The following is a 21,633-nucleotide window of genomic DNA, read 5'->3' on the forward strand; positions in this document are numbered from 1 at the left end:
AAAAGTCCCACATGTTTAACAATGTGTTACACATAGAATATCTGATTATTTTCTTGTGATTTTATTCAGTTAAACTTTTTTTTATAAGAATACTACATTATCTTTCAAAATATCTCACCTGTAGAATGTCTGATTTTTTTATGATTAGATTCAGATGAACCAGTTTTGATAAGAAAATTACATATATGGTATTATTTATTTCTTATCATGTCAGATCAAGAGGCACATCGAGTTATTCCACTGTTAGTGACATTAAAATGTATCACCTATTTAAAGTGGTACTTGTCAGATATTTCTGTTGTAAAGGTGTTCCTCAACAATCTTAGACTCAGTAGTATTAGCATTCACTGATGACCCTTGCTTGAATCATCATGATGCTGGGGAGGCAAAGTGGTGACTTTCTCACTGAACTATACAATTAGAATGGGTGAAATTTACGGTATGCAAATTATACTTCAACAAAACTGCTTTTATAAATTAACTCAGTAACATGCAATTTGTACTTGGTCCATTCCTTCTGGCATACTTTTTCTGCCAAGAAATGACTGACAGCTGAAACATTTTATAAATGAGGCAAGGTATTCAAGATCAGGGTAGGCTTAATAAAAATGCTCTGTTAAAAATTTTTTAATTGCAGTTCTCTAAGTCCATCATTCTCTCTACAATTATTAGCTGGCACACTTCTATAAAAGCTTTTCCCTGCACATCCCATTTCTCTCTCTCTCCCTCCCCTCTGAATCCCCATCACTGCAGATTCATGGATATCTCCCCTCAGGGTATTATAATAATCCATTACTGATACTCTTTTTGATGTTCAAACTATCCTAATTTGGTCAATAGAAGCCCATTCAAGCACAATGGGCTTGTCCTGATATAACCCCATTAGTTTCGAACAATCTATTTGCTTGCATAAAAAGTTCCCAGGGTACCTGGATGGATCAGCCAGTTAAGCATCTGACTCTTGATTTCTACTCAGGTCATGATCTCAGGGTCATGAGATCAAGCCCCAAGTCAGGCTCTGTGCTGAGCAAGGAGCCTGCTTAAAATTCTCTCTCCTCCTCTCTTACTCTGCCCCCTCCCTCCGTGTTTGCTCTCTCTCTCTCTCTCTAAAAAAAATTAAAATAAAAAATAAAAAATTGCCAAACTCACCCTGTACATTCCCTGCCTGAAACCTGAGATTAGATATTTCCCCAAGAAGCCTTGGTTACTTTTAATAGAAATGGTATTTAGACACCAAGATTTAGGTGCTTGATGTGCTGTTCTTTGCTAGTGGGGTGTCATTGCTTCTTGGCCCTTTATATAAACATAACAAGGGAGCAGAAGTCATACTAATATTTGCATCAAATTTATAATACAAACAAAAAAGAAGGAACAGAATAATATCCTCTATTTTATCTTGTCTTCCATTACCATCACTATCCTTATGCCTCTGTTTTACCCTACAATATACAGGATGGCAATAATATTGTTATATTAGAATAGATAGAAACATAATATAATTCTGAAACTAACAATAACTTTTTAAGATTTCTTTGCACTATGGAGTATTATGCCTCCATCAAAAAGGATGAATACCCAACTTTTGTAGCAACATGGACAGGACTGGAAGAGATTATGCTGAGTGAAATAAGTCAAGCAGAGAGAGTCAATTATCATATGGTTTCACTTATTTGAGGAGCATAACAAATAGCATGGAGGACATGGGGAGATAGAGAGGAGAAGGGAGTTGGGGTAAATTGGAAGGGGAGGTGAACCATGAGAGACTATGGACTCTGAAAAACAATCTGAGGGGTCTGAAGTGGCGGGGGGGGGTGGGAGGTTGGGGTACCAGGTGGTGGGTATTATAGAGGGCACGGATTGCATGGAGCACTGGGTGTGGTGAAAAAATAATGAATACTGTTATACTGAAAATAAATTAATTTAATTTAAAAAAAAGATTTCTTTATAGTTCTTTCTGTCCTTAAGATTATATCCTAGTAAGAATGTACTATCAAGAACACCATGTTCAAAAGTTATCTGAGCGGGGCGCCTGGGTGGCTCAGTGGGTTAAAGCCTCTGCCTTCAGCTCAGGTCATGATCCCAGGGTCCTGCGATCGAGCCCCGCATTGGGCTCTCTGCTCAAAAGGGAGCCTGCATCCCCCTCTCTCTGAGCCTACCTCTCTGCCTACTTGTGATTTCTGTCTGTCAAATAAAATCTTTAAAAAAAAAGTTATCTGAGCTGCATGATTATGTTATAGCTATATAGGTTTGTCTGGTTTCAATTTGTATGTATTCAATTTAGCATTTGTCTTCCTTCCCAGTATTTTTGGCTTTAATTCTAGTTTTTGAGTATTTAAACTTTATGTGGGCCAGAAAGTCAAAACTATACTAAGATATAAACATACAGAAGTCCTGCTTCTGTCCCCATCTCCTCCACCTCATTCCCATACAGCCGCTATTTTCATTAGTTTCTAGTTTATTCTTACCATGTTCCACTTTATAAAAACCAACAATTATAGTTCTTCAGAATTAATGTATACATACTGTAAGTTAAGTAATATCCCTATAACCAACCTCTCATTTGAGCATGGTTACGGTGCACAAAACCTGACTTGCGTCACATCTTCTTTTCCTTTTTTTTTTAAGATTTTGTTTATTTATTTGACACAGAGAGAAATCACAAGTAGGTTGAGAGGCAGGCAGAGAGACAGGGAGAAGCAGGCTCCCCAATGAGCAGAGAGCCTGAGGCAGGGCTCGATCCCAGGACCCTGAGATCATGACCAGAGCTGAATGCAGAGGCCTAACCCACTGAGCTACCCAGGCGCCCCTTGCATCACATTTTCTAACTGCAGTAACAGATAGCTTCACAATACAAATAAACTCCCACCTGAATTCTGATTAATCCACTGTAGAGAGTCCATATGAGCATTCAGGATCTTGCAGATCTGCTGGAGCTAAACACACATACAAAATTTTTAGATTATGATAATTCTGATATGATAAAGCAAACATAAAAAACTGAAATTAGGAAGTGACTTTTCATTTTTGGGGTAAGAAATGGACTGAGGATATATAAGATATTAATGGCTTTTTCTGCTATTTCATATTTGTAATGTTCATTACATCTTTATATTACTTCAATCTATTTTGTAACTTAAGAATTTGATTCCTATAATTCAATAAGACACTGACTATCACAGTATAAAAATAACTAAAAACAAATATTAAAAGACATTTCACAAGACAAGAAATGCATATAAAATTTAAAACATTACTTTTTTCAACCAAATCAGCTAATTTTGTTGAGGTATAATTAACAAATAACATTCTATTAGTTTCAGGCATTTAACACAATGGTTTGCTATTTGTATATATTGCAAAATGATCACCACGATATGTCTTGTTAATAACATCCATCACAGTATGTAGTTAAAAACATTTTTTTCTTGTGATAATAACATTTAAAGATCTAATCGCTTGGTAATTTTCAAATATGCAATACAGTATTGTTAACAGTAGTTATCATGTTGTACATTATATCCCCATACCTTATTTTATACCTGGAAATTTGTTCCTTTTGACCACCTGCACCCATTTCACCCACCACCCAACCCCTGCCTCAGGCAACCACCAATCTGTTCTCTGTATTTACAAGCTTGTATTTTTGGTGCTGGCGTTTTTTAAAATTCCACACATAAGTGAGATCATATGGTATTTGTCTTTCTCTGTCTCACTTATTTCACTTAGGATAATGCCCTCAAGTTCCAACCATATTCTTGCAAAGAGCAAGATTTCCAAGTCAGCAATTTTTAATAAATGGTAATACTCAGTTGTCAACTGTGTGGAGAAAATAGGTGGATGCCTATACAGCCTATAGTAATAAAAATTGACCCAGCCCTTCAAAATGTAAATTTTTACAATATATATCAACAGTCTTAAAATATTCATATCTTTTAACTCAATATATTCTATTTCTAGGTATCTATCCAGAGGAAATAATCAAATTTATACATAAGTGGTCATAGAGATCAAGTGTATAATGGCGAAGTACTGGAAACGATCTTTCCACCAATTTAAAAAAGTAATTCAATATATTGTGGTAAAGTCACCTCTAATGAAATATTATAAAGTCATTAATATTTTCAAAGATTTCCAAAATTTTCAAAGAATGCTTAAAATTTTAGGAAAACATGTGAAAGAATATGAAATGAAAAGAGAATACAAAACTGTATATATGTATGCTTCCAATGTTATTTAAAACAAAAGGAGAATTTTTACCAGCATAGCAAAAAGACTTGGAAAAAATATACTAATATTTTTAATAATATACTAATATTATCAGCAGGGTACTGATAATAGAGATGATTTAATTTTCTTCACAGATTTCTATATTTCCCAAGCATAATACATTGAGTAAGTATATGTAATAACTTTGTAATGAGACACGCTAGACATTCAAAATTTTTTTAAATAAAAGTAGGAGGAAATGAAAATGTTACTACACTTGAAAGAACAGTATTTAATGAAAACAGAAATTTAATGCATTTTAACATAACAAATAGAAATACAACTTGTAGTAGGAACAATGAGTTTTTGTAAGAAAAGGTAACTGAAGACCATATACCATAATATGTATCTGCTTAATAAAAATTTTAGGTGTCAGGTGGTCTCTCCCATCTCCTCCGTACCCCCTCCCCACTACCCCCTCCCCCATACCCTCTCCCTCCACCCCCACCCCACATACAAACAATAAAAATAAACAGGTAAATGCCATCATTGTGAATACTATTAAACACTGTGGCTATTTTTCTACTCTGGTGTATGGCCTATAGTAAGGAAGATTTGTTGATCTGGTTACAATAAATTATCTTCAAGAATATTATTGTTCAGCAAATGTTTTCTCTGCTTCTCACCCAATCATTTATGCTATCTGAGAAAAGAGATGAATTGTTGCTGATCTCTTGCTTCTTTTGTCCTGCTATGGAGCAGCAATTATCTTTAATTCACTCATCTTAAACATTTCAATCACCCTTGTGACAGAAAAACAAAAACAAAAGACTCACAGCATTTACTCCCCACTACCAAAATAAAATAAAACAATCCAAGGCTAAGTAGAGAAAAAGGATAAGGATAGGATTATAGTCCCTTTTCACTTACTCTGTTCAGAAACTTATTTTATTTCAACACAGAGAGATCAGACTTCACCTCTGCCTCATGCTTAAATCTGCATGTATTTATTTACACATAAAAATTGTTTCATAGAATTGTGGACTTTATCATCACAATGGTGAGCTAGTATTTCATAAAAAGAAAACTTACAATCTGTCAACTCTTTGATCATCTATATGAACACAAGAAGATGGTAGCATGGATAATCCCAGACTAATTTATATTTATCTTTGTTCAATTTTAGATTCACCCAAAGTAGAGAATGGCATAATTTTTATAGCTGATTTCAAGATCATTTAAGTCGACCCTTGACATTTTGCAAAAGAAGGAGCTAAGATTCAGAGAGATTAAGTGACTTAAATAAAATTCTAATGCTTTTTCAACTATACCATGCTGTCTCTTTATAATTAAAAAAGCTAGTAATGTGTAAATAGATAAGGACCGTCTGTACGACTGGACAAAGAGCTTACTAAAGAATAATCACAATATATATCCTTTGTCCTCACCAACCCAGATCTTGGTCCCAAGAATGTACAATGGCAGTTCCTACAATGGGAAGAATCTTCTTACCACTACTCCCATAGAGTGAGAGAGGGGAAAAAAAAAGAGCTCCCATTTAGTTGCTAAGACAACTTGGAAAGGCAGAGGAAATAAGCTCTTTAATTAGGCCATAGATAAAGGGGAAAAGTATCAAACACTTCTTATGGCCAAAATAATTCAAAACATCTCAACTCTAATTGGAGCCTCAGCTTTATTTTCCCATGCTAAAATACACTTACATTATGAGGTAGGTAGATCCTATGAGGCAGGTGGAAACCTAATAACCACATCTAACAAAGTCTCTATGAAAAAATGTATTTTAAGACTCAAGTAGTTGACTTATCAAACATTTAAGACATAACCCAGTTGTAAGTTCAGGCCTGCCTGGATATACCTAATAAACCCAAACACATATACTCACAATTATATGAATACACAGAAAAATATGTGAAAAGAGGAATGAATTAACCAATGAGTAAGGGAACAGAAAAACAAATACAGGGACATATTTAGCTTTGTGAAGAACAGGGAGAAACCCCTGAAAATTTAGGGAGGAAAGTCCTTTATTTTACCCTCCTGGGAATAATCACAAAAATTCATAACCTTAGGGTGCCTGCGTGGCTCAGTTGTTGGGCATCTGCCCTCGGCTGAGGTTATGATCCCTGGGTCCTGGGATCAAGTCCCTCATGGGGCTTCCTGAAGCCCGCTTCTCCCTCTCCAACTCCCCCTGCTTGCGTTCCCTCTCTTGCTATCTCTCTCCCAGTCAATTAAATAAATAAATAAAACCTTTAAAAAAATCTCATAACCTTTTCTGCTCCTAAATATTTCTTGCCCCACTTAACTATACCCCAAGTTCATATCTATAGAAGCAGGTAAGGAGCACAAGAGGACAGGAGAAGGTGACCAGCTAAAGGAACTCACAGAATGCTAATTTCATACTAAATCTTGGTTGTCTAAATAGATAAAGTAGTTCACACACCGGGTCAGTAGTGTCAGCAGGACTTCCAACTCTATTCAGGTGCTCAACGATGTCCTTGAGATCTTGGGCCATTCGTTTCAGCTGAGCATCTATATTTTCTGCTAATTTGTAACTGAAAAAGAAGGTAAAATAAAGAGATTAACAAGAAATTCTTTCTCCATTATGTCTTGTTACTGACATACGACTATGATACTGCCAGCTGGATTTGCACCAATTCCCCCTGCCTTCTAAGTAAGTCTCAGTTATGACAAATGGCACATTTTTATGTAGGCAGCATTCATGACCTTATTATTACCATATTCTAAAAAGACTCCATAGGTGAAGGCTTTTAACCAACTCGGCATTTTTATAGTCACCTATTTACCTTCTGGATAATGTTCCAGGGACCTCTGAAGCAACAAAGCTCTTTTTAGCTCTTAAACTCGTAAGACATTTAGATACATAGTAAGTTATTTGGTGTTTAGGTGTATTCATTAAGTGCTGAGATGTCTTCAATGATTTTAAATAAATTTTCAAAGTAAAACCTTACATAAATATACTCCATCATCCAACAAAAGATATTTTGAGAAATGAGATTAACAGTAATCAAAGGTAGATAAATCTTCTAAGTACACAGCAAATATTAGTTGGCTAAATTCCAAACTAGATTTCCACGCAAAATATTTACACACATACATAACACACTTAACCTAGTCAATAATATGTTTATGAATTAAAGTGATCAGAGTTTTTCAACTTTAAAATCTATAAAGATTAAAGGATTCAATAGTTAACAAATATTGTTAACTATTTATTGCCTTTCTGTCCCAGAGTATTTAAAGGTACTTGGTTTCCTTGATTGCTGAAAATCCTACTAAAGATTCCACAATATAAATCTGACTACATAAAAATAATGGAAAAGAACGTTTCTATTATCCCTTCAAATTACATGTCCAAAAATTTAACTCTCTAGGCTTCAAAAAATGATAGAATGAATAGAAACAAATGCAGAGAAAAAAATTGATTCACAAAGGCTGAAATACAAAAGCAGAAACAGAACTAGGTCCAGGATAAAGAAGATGTGGTATACATATACAATGGAATACTATGCAGTCATCAAAAGAAATGAAATCTTGCCATTTGCAATGACGTGGATGGAACTAGAGGCTATTATACTGAGCAAAATAAGTCAGTCAGAGAAAGACAATTATATGATCTCCCTGATATGAGGAATTTGAGAGGCAAAGTGGGGGCCTTGGGGACAGGGAAGGAAAAAAATGAAACAAGATGAGATTGGGAGGGAGACAAACCATAAGAGGCTCTTAATCTCACAAAACAAACTGAGGGTTGCCGGGGGGAGAGGGGGGTAGGGAGAGAGTGGTGGGGTCATGGACATTGGGGAGGGTATGTGCTATGGTGAGTGCTATGAAGGGTGTAAACCTGACAATTCACAGACCTGTACCTCTGGGGCTACTAATACATTATATGTTAATTTAAAAAAAAGAACTAGGGCCCATACAGATTAGCTGTATTTGCCGTATTTCATGTACCTACAAAAAAGTTAATTTGCAAGCTTTTAGAAAATAAGATCAGTCTTAACTCACTAATAGTCCATTACCAAAGGGAGTCTGATTTGGTCTCAGTCTGGTTTATGTAGCACATTTAGACAATACTTCATTATTTGGCCTGATTACCAAATTTTAGTTCCAGAGAGAAGAAGTTACTGTGAGGACACTTGCTTGGAAATATCATGAACAAAAAGACTGAATCACATATGCACACACACACACACACACAGATTCAGCCCAAGACACTGATAAAATCATTCAATTTTTGAAAGCAATGCAGTCTGCCCCCCAGATTAACAAATTGCCTTTAAAATAGTGATTTATCACTGAAGCAATTGCATGAACATTAAGTTTAAAAGAGTCAATATAAACAGGACACCATAAATATCCCATGGTACTATGATACCACACACATAAAACTTGTATTTCTAATTTAAGAGCAAACTTGACAAATATAAAAACTTTACAGTGGTCATGTATAAGCTTGAGATTAGTAAGTATACAAAATGCTATAAAACAAAACTGCCGGAACGATTACTTCATTTTCAAGCATCCTGAAAAGATAAATGGAAAACAGCCAAGTAGGTTGATAAATGGCAACTACGAGAACTTGTCCTTTTCTACCAATTTTTATTACCTGCCCTTCAATTCTATTTTTTCCTTTTTTTAAGTAGCTAAGTCTTGCCCCATTCCCTGATCTTTATTCAGTTACTTACGTCTTCCCATGATCCTCATCTGCGAGCTGCAGATAAGGAGCCCCACTGTGGTCCTTCACAAACTCCTCTAAAGGGGTCAAGAGATTTTCCAGTTCCTTCTGCTGTGACAGGATAAAATCCAATTCTTGTTCCAGCCTGGAAAAAACAAGTCAACGGAAGGGCTGATGAAAGGAACTTGGAGTGTCATAATAAATGTCAAAAACTACAACAAGGAGAGATGCCTGGGTGGCTCAGTTGGTTAAGCAGCTGCCTTTGGCTCAGGTCATGATCCCAGCATCCTGGGATCGAGTCCCACATTGGGCTCCTTGCTCAGCAGGGAGCCTGCTTCTCCCTCTGCCTCTGCCTGCCATTCTGTCTGCCTGTGCTTGCTCTCTCCCCCTCTCTCCCTCTAATAAATAAATAAAATCTTAAAAAAAAAAAACTACAACAAGGAAAAAAGAATGGACAAAGAAACAGATATTTAATCTTTCAACCTAGGGAGTCTAAGGTTCTACCTCTGCTGATCCAGTTTCACTTTTTCCACTTCTCCATGTAAAGTAGTAATCTATAAAGGAACACAAGAATATGATAATGTAAATATTTGAATTTATGTTATAATTTTAAGGCAATACTAATTTTCTCATATACACTTCAAATATCAACAATTTCCTAATTCAGGACACTCATTACATAAGGAAAATATTTTTCAGTTGATCACCAATATTGAGATAGAAAATTAACCACAAAACAGGTCTGTGCTCTTATACAATGCAGGCAGACTACTGAGACTTTGAAAATACTTGTACAATACAGGTAGATTAATGAGACTATCTTCTTACCTTCTCACCATTCTCAATCAAGGTACGATCCCAAGCATTGACCTGAGTGGCCTGGTGAAGAAAGTACTTCTCTTGATCCTCTAAATCAAGGTTCCATTTGTTTATCAGACCATCCAGCTGACCATAAGTCATCACGGGAGTTATAATTGAACTAAAAAAGGATACAGTAAGACCATATGATCACATTTTTAAAAGTATAACCATATTTTTAAAATGAATAACACAGGAGGACTTAGAGAAGAAATTATCACATGAATTTTCCAGACCTGCTTCCCAACAGAACCAGCATAGGTAGTCAAGATTATTTTTAAAACAACCATTTTAAAATCTTTGGAAATTATCCTAAAGGAATACAGCAAATTTAAAAAAATCTATTAAGAAATCTACCAAATTTCAGTAAGAACAGCTAAATTCTGTGCCACACCTTCTCCCTTCCCTTGCCCTCAGCTCAGCATGATGCAAGTTTCATCCTGGGTACATGTGGCTAGAGATAGGACTCCCTCTCCCCATAGCTCTTAGTGAAAATTATCCATTCCAAATCGAAGTAGCATCCACAAAACAAAGTAGGCAGCTGATCGTCCATCCTCCACTGGGCAGAACCAAGCAGAACTCTGACTCCCCTGCCAGGTGTTATCAAATAAGCTAAGCAGTAGCTGAAATTCCAGTCTGTGACTGGCAGAACCAGGCAATGCTCTGATTCCTTTGCTGGAGCAGTGTCAGCAGGGCGAAGCAGAGAGGTAATCATCAATTCTTTGCTCAGGAGAGGCAGGTAGTGTTCTATTTCCTCTACCAGGGTTCTGTCAGCAAAGGCCAGTGACAAGCTGAATCTAAATATCCACCCAATGGCAATAAGACTTAATAAAGTAGAGTGAGAAAGGATTAGTTACCATTAGGCTTCACCACTTGTCTCCAGTGTCAGTGGGACCCAATGGGGAGCTTAACCACTATACCCACCTGGCATCACTGAGACAGAACAAAGCAATGCAAGCTGGAGCTAGTAAGGACTCTACTTCCCACCACCCCTGGTGTCAGCAAGGCTCAGTGAGGAGCTTAACCTCCACACCTACTGGAGAAATCAACCTGAATGAGGCAGGGCAAAGCAGGGCTAGTCAGTACCCCAACCTCCTTCTCCCTAGAACCTGTGTCCATGAGGCCTAGTGGGGAGCTAAGCTTCCATACCAAACCAGCATCAAGAGGCTGAATGAAGTGATAAGATGCAGAATAGTTGATAACCCGCTTCCTCACTCCTTTTCCACCAGTGGTGCCCAAAAGGAAATTGAAATTCTGCCTCTGCTCTGCAGCAACTAAGCAGTATGAGTTAGTCCCCCACTTCCTCTTGTTTGGGCGTCCCAGGGACCCAGCTGAAGGCTGAGCTTACATCCCCACTTGAGGCAATGAAGTGGTATGACCCGCTGCCCCACTTTCATGGGGAATGAGTCAATTGGGCTGAGTGGGTAGCTGAACTTTCATACCACTCATCTGCATTGAGGCAGTATGAGTCAGTACTCCACTTGTCCTGGGGTGGTATGGGCAGTGTCTAGTAGGAAGCTGAAGATGCAAACACACCCAACCCTTGTACTATACCCCAATGAAAGGATTACTTGACTTGAAAAAATTAAAATTGGGCCCAGACTCCCCTAACATAATAGACATAAATGTCTATGATACAACTTAAAATTATCTGTCTTATCAAGAACCAGGAAAATCACAACTCAAAAGAGAAAAGATAAGCCAAAGGCACTGACACTGAGAGGTATCAGATACTGGAATTCTCTAAAAGAATTTCAAAGCAACCATCAAAAAAATGCTCCAACAAGCAATTAGGAATTTTCTAGAAACAAATGAAAACTAGAAAATGTCAGCAAAGAAACTCAAATTATGAAAAACAACCAAATGGAAATTATATTATAATTACATTATAGAACTGGAAACTAAAAAGCTCACTTAGAGGGTTTGATACAAGAGTGAAAATGACAAAGGACAGAATCAGTGAACTTGAGTAGATCAATAAAATTTACAGAATAGCAAAGAGAAAAAAGACACAAAAATGAAAAAAAAATCAAAAGAACCTAGAGGACAATAACAGAAGAGATAACATTTGTACCATTGGAGGATGACAGATTAGGAGGAAAAGAGAAAATTAGATGAAGAAGTATTCTGAAAAATAAAGGTGATAACTTCCCAAATTTGGCAAATGACATAAACCTACAAATTCAAGATGCTGGGCAAATCCCAAACAGAATAACTCAGAGAAAGCTGCACTAAGATACATAATACTTAAATTTCTGAAAACTGAGGATAAAGAAAGAAAGAAAAATCTTGAAGGTAGCCAGAGAGAAACAACACATTACTTAAAAGGTACTACCAATTTGAATGACAGCAGATTTCTCATCTTAAACCATGGAGGCTAAAAGGAAGTGTCACAACAGTTTTCAAGTACTGAAAGAAAAAAAAAAACCTGTTGACCACAACTTCTCTATCTGGTGAAAATGTCCTTCAGAAGTGAAAGGAAAATAAATATATTCCCTTGCAAGATTTTTGTTGCTGGCAAGTGTACCTTTTGAAAATTGACTAATCAACTTCTTTCAAGGTATGTCTCCAAAGGCAAAGGAAACAAAAGCGAAAATAAACTTTTGGGACGTCATCAAAATCAAAAGCTTCTGCACAGCAAAGGAAACAGTCAAAAAAACAAAGAGGCAACCCACGGAATGGGAGAAGATATTTGCAAATGACAGTACAGACAAAAGGTTGATATCCAGGATCTATAATGAACTCCTCAAACTCAACACGCACAAAACAGGCAATCATATCAAAAAATGGGCAGAAGATATGAACAGACACTTCTCCAATCAAGACATACAAATGGCTATCAGACACATGAAAAAATGTTCATCATCACTAGCCCTCAGGGAGATTCAAATTAAAACCACATTGAGATATCACCTTACACCAGTTAGAATGGTGTAAAAATTAACAAGACAGGAAACAACATGTGTTGGAGGGGATGTGGAGAAAGGGGAACCCTCTTACACTGTTGGTGGGAATGCAAGTTGGTGCAGCCTCTTTGGAGAACAGTGTGGAGATTCCTCAAGAAATTTAAAAATGGAACTTCCCTATGACCCTGCAATTGCACTCCTGGGTATTTACCCCAAAGATACAGATGTTGTGAAAAGAAGGGCCATCTGTACCCCAATGTTTATAGCAGCAATGGCCACGGTCGCCAAACTATGGAAAGAACCAAGATGCCCTTCAACGGATGAATGGATAAGGAAAATGTGGTCCATATACACTATGGAGTATTATGCCTCCATCAGAAAGGATGAATACCCAACTTTTGTAGCAACATGGACTGGAAGAGATTATGCTGAGTGAAATATGTCAAGTAGAGAGAGTCAACTATCATATGGTTTCACTTATTTGTGGAGCATAACAAATAGCATGGAGGACATGGGGAGTTAGAGAGGAGAAGGGAGTTGGGGTAAACTGGAAGGGGAGGTGAATCATAAGAGACTATGGACTCTGAAAAACAATCTGAGGGGTTTGAAGTAGAGCGGGGGTGGGAGATTGGGATACCAGGTGGTGGGTATTATACAGGGCACGAGCACTGGCTGTAGTGAAAAAATAATGAGTACTGTTATGCTGAAAATAAATAAATTAATAAAAAAAATATATATATATATATAAAGATAATTGGCTAATCAGAAAATAAAAATGAAAACAGAAGAAGGCTTGGAACTTCTTAAAGGAAAGAAGTCAAAATGAGCAAAAAGGGTAAGTATAATAGACTATCCAACTTCTCATGAATTTTTAAGTCATATTTGATGGCTAAAGCAAAAAGTATAACAGCACATAACATCATGTTCAATGTACATGAGGAAATACTGGAGATAATTAAACTTAAAAGGTAAGAAGAGTTAAGGGTGCTAAATGGAATTACCAAAGTGGTAAAATGTCAACATGAACAGACTGTTAGAAGTTACATATGTATACTGTAATACCTAGAGCAACCTGTAAGAAAATTATATAAAGCAATATGCTCAGAAACATTATAAAAATAGAACAAAATGGAACCCTAAAAATGTTTGAGTATCCCACAGGGAAATTAAAAAAAAAGAAGAAAAACAAAAACAGAAGTAACAAACAAAAGACAAATAATAAAATGGCAGATTTGAGCCCTAACGTATCAATAATTAACTTAAATGTAAATGTGCCAAATATATCAACTAAAAGGCAGAAACTGGATAAAAATTATGATCCATCCATATGCTATCAACAAGAAACTCATTTCAAATACAAAGACACAAATGAGTTGAAAGTAAAGTGATAGAAAAAGACATACAAGTAAGATTAATTTTTTAAAAGAGATGGCTATATTAATAGCAGATAAAGTAAATTTTAGAGCAAAGAAAATTACCAAAGAGGGACACTGGATAATGATAAAGGAATCAAATCACCAGGAAAGGCCAACAATGGTAGGCATTGGTTGGTAGGCAACCAAACAGCAGAACCTCAGTATACAAAAAGCAAAACTGTTAGAGCTAAAGGGAGAAACAGAGCATTCCACAATTCTAGTTGGGGACTTCAAACTGCCACTCTCCACAACTGAAAGAAGCAATAGAGAGAAAAGCTGCAAGGATACAGATCTGAAAATACAATGAAGTAGGAACTCATCATCATATATAGAACACTCCACCCAATACAGAAAACACAACTTTCAGGGACCTATGGAACAGCCACCAAGAAAGACTCTTATCTTCATTATAAAATGAACCTGAAGAAATACAAACAGACTCAAGTCATACAGAGCATGTTCTCTGATTATAAAAGAATCAAACTAGAAATCAATATTGAAAAAAAAACAAGAAAATCTCCAAGCACTTGGGAATTAAACAACATGCTTCTAAATAATCTATGGGTCAAAAAGGAATTCACAAAGTAATTTGAAAAGTAGACAGAAGTGAATGAAAAAGAAAATTCAACATAATATAACATGTGGTACACAGGGGCACTGAGGTGGCTGAGTTGGTTTAGCATCTGACTTCAGCTCAGGTCATGATTTCAGGGTCCAGGGATCAAAACTCTTGACTCTCTCCCTCTGCCCCTCCCCCCACTCACATACACTCCTGCTTGCTCCCTCGTTCTCTCTCAAATAAATAAATAAAATTTTTTTTAAAGGATATGTGGTACACAGCTAATGCAATGGTGAGGATATTTATAGCATTGAACATTCACATTAGGAAAAGGGAAAGGTCTCAAATCAGTAATCTAAGTTCATGCCTCAAGAAACTAGGAAAAGAGCAATATGAAGCCAACACAATCAGAAGGAAAAAAAATAATAAATAGTAGATATCAATGCAATTGAAAATGAAAACAATAGAGAATAATCAGTGAAATAAAAGCTACTTCTTTGGGAAAGGATGAATAAAATTGATAAAAGAAAGGTACAGAACACCAACAGAAGAAATGAAACAGCTATTAAAAGCACAAAAAGCAAATACCACCAACAACTTTATAGTCATAAATTCAACAACTTAGAAAACTAAACCAATTCCTTAAATACCACACACTACTAAAATTTACCAAAGATGAAACAGATAAACTGAATAGTCCTGGAACCATTAAAGAAATTGATTTGTAACTTAAAACCACCCAAAAAAGAAATATCCAGCCCTAGAGGTTTCACTGGAGAATTCTGCATATATTTAACAAATACAATTTTAATACAATTTTTACAATTCCTTCTATAAAACAGAAGAGGATACTTCCCAGATCATTTTATGAGGCTAGAATTATCCACATACCAAAAGCAAAGACAGAATAAAAAATGAAAGAAAATAAAGCTATGGGCTAATATCTCTCATGAACTTAAATAAAAAAGTCCTAAGCAAAATACTAGTGAACTAATCCAAAAATGTATTAAAAAAATGGTATGTCATGACCAAGTCAAATTTATCCTACGTATGTAAGGCTGGCTCAACATTTGAAAATCAATCAGTGTAATTCACCATATCATTAAGCTAAAGAGGAAAAATCCTAAAATATTGTATCAACTGAGACAGAATAAACATTTGACACAAATATGTCCATCTGATTTTTGACAAAGGTATACAAATAATTCAATGGAGGAAGTTGAAGACTGTCTTTCAACAAATGATGCTAGAAAAACTGGACACCCCAGACCAAAATAAAAAATGAACCTTACTCTGAAACTCATACTTCATACAAAAATTAACTGCAAAATATAAAACTGTAAAATTTTTAGAAAAAAATAAGAGAATCTTTGGTATCTAGAGTTAGACAAAGAGCTCCTAAACTTGACATTAAAACATGGTCCATTAAAGGAAAAGCTGATAAACTAGACCTCATCAATTAAAAGTTTTTGTTCGGCAAAGTACCCTGTTAAAAAGACAAAAAGACAAGTTACAAATTTAGAGAATATATTTATAAACCACATATCTGACAAGACTGAACCTAGAATATATAACTCTCAATACCTGAAATTAAAAAAAGAAATTCAAGTAGAAAACAGACAAAAGACACAACATGAACAGATATGTCACCAAAGAGGATACGCTGGTGGCAGATAAACACATGAAAAGATGTCCAACGTCATTCGTCATCAGGGAAATGCAAATTAAAACCACAATGAGATAACATTTCACATATATTTGAAGAGCTAAAATAAAAAATAGTGACAACACCAGATCCTGGTGAGACTGTGGACAAACTGGATCCCTCATACATTGCTGTCAAGTATGTAAAATGGCACAGTCACTCTGGAAAAGAATTTGGCATTATCTTAAAAAAAATAAACATGCAACTACCATACCACCCAGTAACTGCACTCTGGGCATTTATCCCAGAGAAATGAGACTTACACTCATTAAAAAAAAAAAACCTGAACACAAATTTTCTCAGCAGCTTTATTCATAACAGCCAGAAACTGGAAACAACCTAGAAGTCCATCAACATGGCCATCAACAAGTAAACTATAGAGTACATCTACAATACCATTGACTACTACTCAGAAATAAAAAGGAACAAACTATTGATGCACATGACAAACTCAAGGAAGTATGACTAGAAAAAAAAATGCCCAAAGATCAAGTAATTTAGAACTTATTTGTGTAACATTTTTAAACGTCAAAATTATAGAAATGGAGAACAGATTCATTACTGCCCAGGATCAGGGAAAGGAGGGGATGGTAGTGAGTGTGGCTATAAGAGGGCAACAGGAAGGATCCTTGTGCTGATGGAATTGTTCTATCTTGATGGTACCACTTGTACCAACAGCATTGCAAGATGTTATTATTGAGGGATACTAGGTAAGGGACACACAGAATTTTTTGTTTATTTCTTAGAAGCACGTGTGATTCTACAATGGTCTCAAAATTTAAAAATTAATTAAAAACCCAAACAATTAGAGAAGAACATGGCATGGATTCAACTGCCTGAATTTTAATCCAGGCTCAACCTTGACCAGGGACAGAGTATAAAATTCCTACATGCTCTAGTTTTCTCATCTATAAAGTAGGAACAAAGAAAGCACCATTTCGGGGTGCCCTGGGTGGCTCAGTGGGTTAAAGCCTCTGCCTTCAGCTCAGGTCATGATCCCAGGGATCCTGGGATCGAGCCCCACATCGGGCTCTCTGCTCAGCGGGGAGCTTGCTTCCTCCTCTCTCTGCCTGCTTCTCTGCCTACTTGTGATCTCCGTCTGTCAAATAAATAAACAAAATCTTTAAAAAAAAAAATGTGTCCATATGGACATTTAAAAAAAAAAAGAAAGCACAATTTCATAGAGTTATTGTGAGGATTAAATGATATGATGTTTGTAAAGCACTGTCACTTAGCTAAACATACAGTAATTGCACAGTAAATGTTAGCTGTTATTAGTAATAATCATTTTATAATGGTAATAAAACAAAGGTGCGCTATTAATCATTCCACTTCCTAAGCTACAGAAATCCTTTATCTGCAACTTTGACTGAGTCATTTATCTAAATTTCAAACGCTATACAAGAAAATTATACCTTGTACATGATAAATAAAATAAAATTCACATAAATTTTCAAAGAAACAGCCTTACTTAACAGTCGAAGTAAATGGCAGCGAATTAATGCCAACTGGAAAAATGTTATTAATCCCAGGTGACATCAGTGACCTTAGGTTCAAGGTAAAGCCACTGGTGGTTGTGGTAGTGGTGGTGGTAGTGGTGACAGTGGTGGTGGTTGTCGTTGATGTTGTAGCTGGAAAATAAAATGCACATTAGTAAGAAATAAGAGACTTATTTTATTTCGTCCTTGATCACTCAGGATAAAAGCTAGAGAAACATTTTTTTAAATGTGAAATTAAACTCAAAGTTGTGTGGATTAGCACTCAACACTGTTGTAATATGAAGTGATATACAGCAGGCCAGACATCCGGATTAACCTTTCTGCTAAAAATTTAAAATCCTGGATATGTGTGTTGAAAAAGAAAATTTACAACTTAACCAGACCTATAATCATTAAAGAAATTGAATCAATCCTCAAAACTCTTCCCACTAAAAAAACCTCCAGACCTAGATGACCTCACTGAAAAATTCTACTAAACTTCCAAGGAAAGAATAATTGCAATCTTATACAAACTCTCTGTACATCTATGTCTTTGCATACTTACATGAATGTACCTGTGTGATTAATTCCTAGAAATGAAATTGCAGGATCAAAGGGTCAGCATGCTATAAATTTTAATATATCTTGCCATATTGCCCAACCAAAAAGATTTTGCCAATTTACATTTCTATCAGTAAGGGAGAGTTCCTGTTTCTCAATGTTATAGCCCATACTAGGCATATATCTTCAACAGCCTAATAGGTGAAAGTCTCTTAAATTTTCATCTACAGCCCAGGCCTCTCTCTTACATGTCTTATTCCACTGTACCCCTACTAGAATACCTAGCCCTCTCTAGATGAAATCCTCACTATATTTCATGGCCTAACTCACATTCTTCCTTCCTCATATTTGTCACCCACTTCTCTTCTACTCCATCATCATCCCTTGGTTTTCTGAACTTCCATAGCACTTTTGGTTTTTCCTACACACTGAGCACTTAAAGAGTAATTCTCAGAAAACTGCAGCTGGTGGGGACTGCAAATGTTTTCTTCTTTTTGGTTCTCTCTGTTTTCAAATGTTCTTTGTAATCAATAGATGCTGCTTCTGTAATAAGAAATTTGTTATAAAAATACATTATCATATGTACACAATTGTTTGTTTTACATTAGCCTTGCTTTCCCAATTAGCAATATTTTCAGGTTAATGACCATACGAGATAAATACATAAATCATGCTGCCTGCCAAAACAGGCACAGCCTATACTGAGGGAAACTGGCCTTCTCATTTCTGCTCAGGGATCAAGCTCAGATACTCTTTCTTTATTCCAAGAATTCTGTCCTTTGCTCCTGGTTCACAGTTGACTGGGACAAGGGTGGGTATCCAAAGCATGGTATCCATCTCACATACTACTGGCAGCCTATACAAGTCTGACACAGAAAGCTCTAGCCAAGCAGGGATAAAATGGGTCAAAATCGCATTTTTAAAAATTTAGAACTATGGAAAAAATCAGACTATAGGTAGAAATACAGAAATATTTCCAGAAATAGGGTAAGAATCAGATTATAAGCAGAAATTTGGAAATATTCCCAAAAGTGTAGAAAGAATCCAACTACAGGCAGGGGGGTTGAAAGAACCAACAGAGAATGGATATGAAGTAGAATTAAGGCTTCTGAGCAAGTCAAAATGAAGACTAAGCTAAGGGGCACCTGGATGGCTCAGCTGGTTAAGTGTGTGCCTCCTGCCTTCCGCTCAGGTCATGATTTCAGGGTTCTGGGATCCAGTGGCTGCATCAGGTTCCCTGCTCAGCTGGGAGCCTGCTTCTCCCTGTCCCTCTGCCCCTCCTGTCCTCATGCTCCTGCTCACCCACATACTCTCTCTCTCTCTATCAAATAAATAAATATGATTTAAAAAAAAAAGAATAAGCTAAAATAGTAAGGTAGAAAAAGAGGTAAGGAAACCAGTGGGAAGTTACAAAAGAGAAGACTAAGGGAATAGAACTGAATTATGTTTATCCAATAGATTTAGGTCCCTATTCCTTTAGAATAACTCTTAAATTCCATTTCTTTAAAGTTCAGTGTGATGATATTACCTGTGTTACATTTCCAAAAGATTCCATTTCCCTTTTGGCCATAGGAATCCTTACAAGAATTCTCTGATTCCTTTTTTTTGGTAAGATTTTACTTATTTATTTGAAAGAGAGAGAGAGAGCGCGTGCGTAAGCATGAGAGGGGGAAGGTTAGAGGGGGAAGCAGACCCCCAACTGAGGCAGGGACCTTGATGCAGGACTCAATCCCAGCACTCCAGGATCATGACCTGAGCTGAAGGAACTCAACCAACTGAGCCACCCAGGCACCTAAATTCCCTGATTCTTTGAGTTAGCCTTTGTGAGGGTGGAATGAACACCACAGGGAAAGAGCATATCTAGTCACAAAGAATCTCTGAGGTCACTTAATCACCCAAAACACTGGGAAGATTATAGATTGGATTCCATGTGGCATTCTTTACAGTTCTATGTCATCAGTCTTCATCCGAGAATAAAGTCTTATCTGAAAAGAAACCCTCCAGAAATACTGAAACTTAATCACACTATGGAGACCCTTCCTTTATTAATTCATTCAAAAACTGTGTAACTACTACATTCAAGATGGAAAACAGAAAAACAACTAAGAAAGAGTCCTTCTTAAAAAGCTTTTCTTCACCCAAGGGTTGTTTTTTTCTTTTTCTTTATTTTTAAAGTAATCTGTATTTCCTAGCATGGACAAATGACATATAAGAAAATAGCAGATTCTAGGATTAAATGTGTTTGTATTTATAATGATCCCATTTTTGTAAAACAAATTCAGTGTATGTTTGTATGTGTTGGGAAAAAAAGGCTGGAAAGATAAACACCAAATCATTCACTCTAGATACAGTGATTGATATATATATATATATATATATATATATATATATATATATATATATATGTGTGCATAATTTTTATTTTAAAAAAAAGCAAGCAACTACCATCACTACCAAAACATCTCCACAAAGATGAATAATACCTTTAGGAAATTAATACCTGTCAACCTAAACACAAAAGAATCTTGAGTCATAAAAAAATGGTATGATTATTTTAACCTTTTTACACAGCATTTATCTTTGTTCTTTATTTTTTACAGTATTTTTAAAAGGTGTAAATTAGCTCTGGCATAGAAGATAATACTCAAATAACAAAAGTATTTCAATTAATAACAAAAAGTAATGGATTTGAGAATGAAAGATTCCATCCCAGTTTGATTTTGCGTTATGACTTTGATCTAAACTAAATACAGTCAACTCTACATTATGTGCATAGTAAAAAGGAAGCACAGTTCCATAAAAAATACAAAATAAATGCACACCACATTTGCATTTAAATAAATCTCATTCTGATGGTCTTAAAGATTGTTATATAAAATAGTGAAAATATCCTTTAAAACATCCTACTATCCAATTTTCCTATCCAAACAAACATTTTCCACACAAAAGATATAAGACTGATAAGAAGCAACCTTCTCTTAAAACTTGCTGATTATACTTAGGGCAGAGAATAATCCCAATTGACAATAAATCTGCAAACACAGACACTTGAAAGCTGCCCTACAAGGTTGATTTGTGAGGTGAAGCGTCTGAGCAAGAAAATATGCTTGGGGAGAAGGAAAGTGACTAGGGGGAAAAAACCAACTTCAGGTTAAGGGTGTCAAGTTGAGATACGTCTGACAGGGAGATGGGTATATAAATTAATGGTGGATGGAATGGCCAGGAGGGATG

At 36.0% G+C, this 21,633-nt stretch overlaps 1 protein-coding gene across 5 annotated transcripts in view; it reads right to left on the reverse strand.

Annotated features, from left to right (window-relative positions):
* Positions 1 to 21,633, reverse strand: part of NUP62CL (nucleoporin 62 C-terminal like) — a 112,595-nt gene that overhangs the window by 25,688 nt on the left and 65,274 nt on the right. For all 5 annotated transcript variants that reach the window (XM_032331434.1, XM_032331436.1, XM_032331435.1 and 2 more), the window contains 6 exons: positions 17,835 to 17,994; positions 9,749 to 9,899; positions 9,425 to 9,474; positions 8,931 to 9,065; positions 6,668 to 6,779; positions 2,867 to 2,933 (listed from right to left, as the gene is read on the reverse strand). In XM_032331434.1, coding sequence (XP_032187325.1) covers positions 2,867 to 2,933; positions 6,668 to 6,779; positions 8,931 to 9,065; positions 9,425 to 9,474; positions 9,749 to 9,899; positions 17,835 to 17,994 — 675 coding nt within the window. The remainder of the gene's footprint in view (positions 1 to 2,866; positions 2,934 to 6,667; positions 6,780 to 8,930; positions 9,066 to 9,424; positions 9,475 to 9,748; positions 9,900 to 17,834; positions 17,995 to 21,633) is intronic.

This window comes from Mustela erminea, chromosome X, assembly GCF_009829155.1.
Source record: "Mustela erminea isolate mMusErm1 chromosome X, mMusErm1.Pri, whole genome shotgun sequence".
Taxonomy (NCBI): Eukaryota; Metazoa; Chordata; class Mammalia; order Carnivora; family Mustelidae; genus Mustela; species Mustela erminea.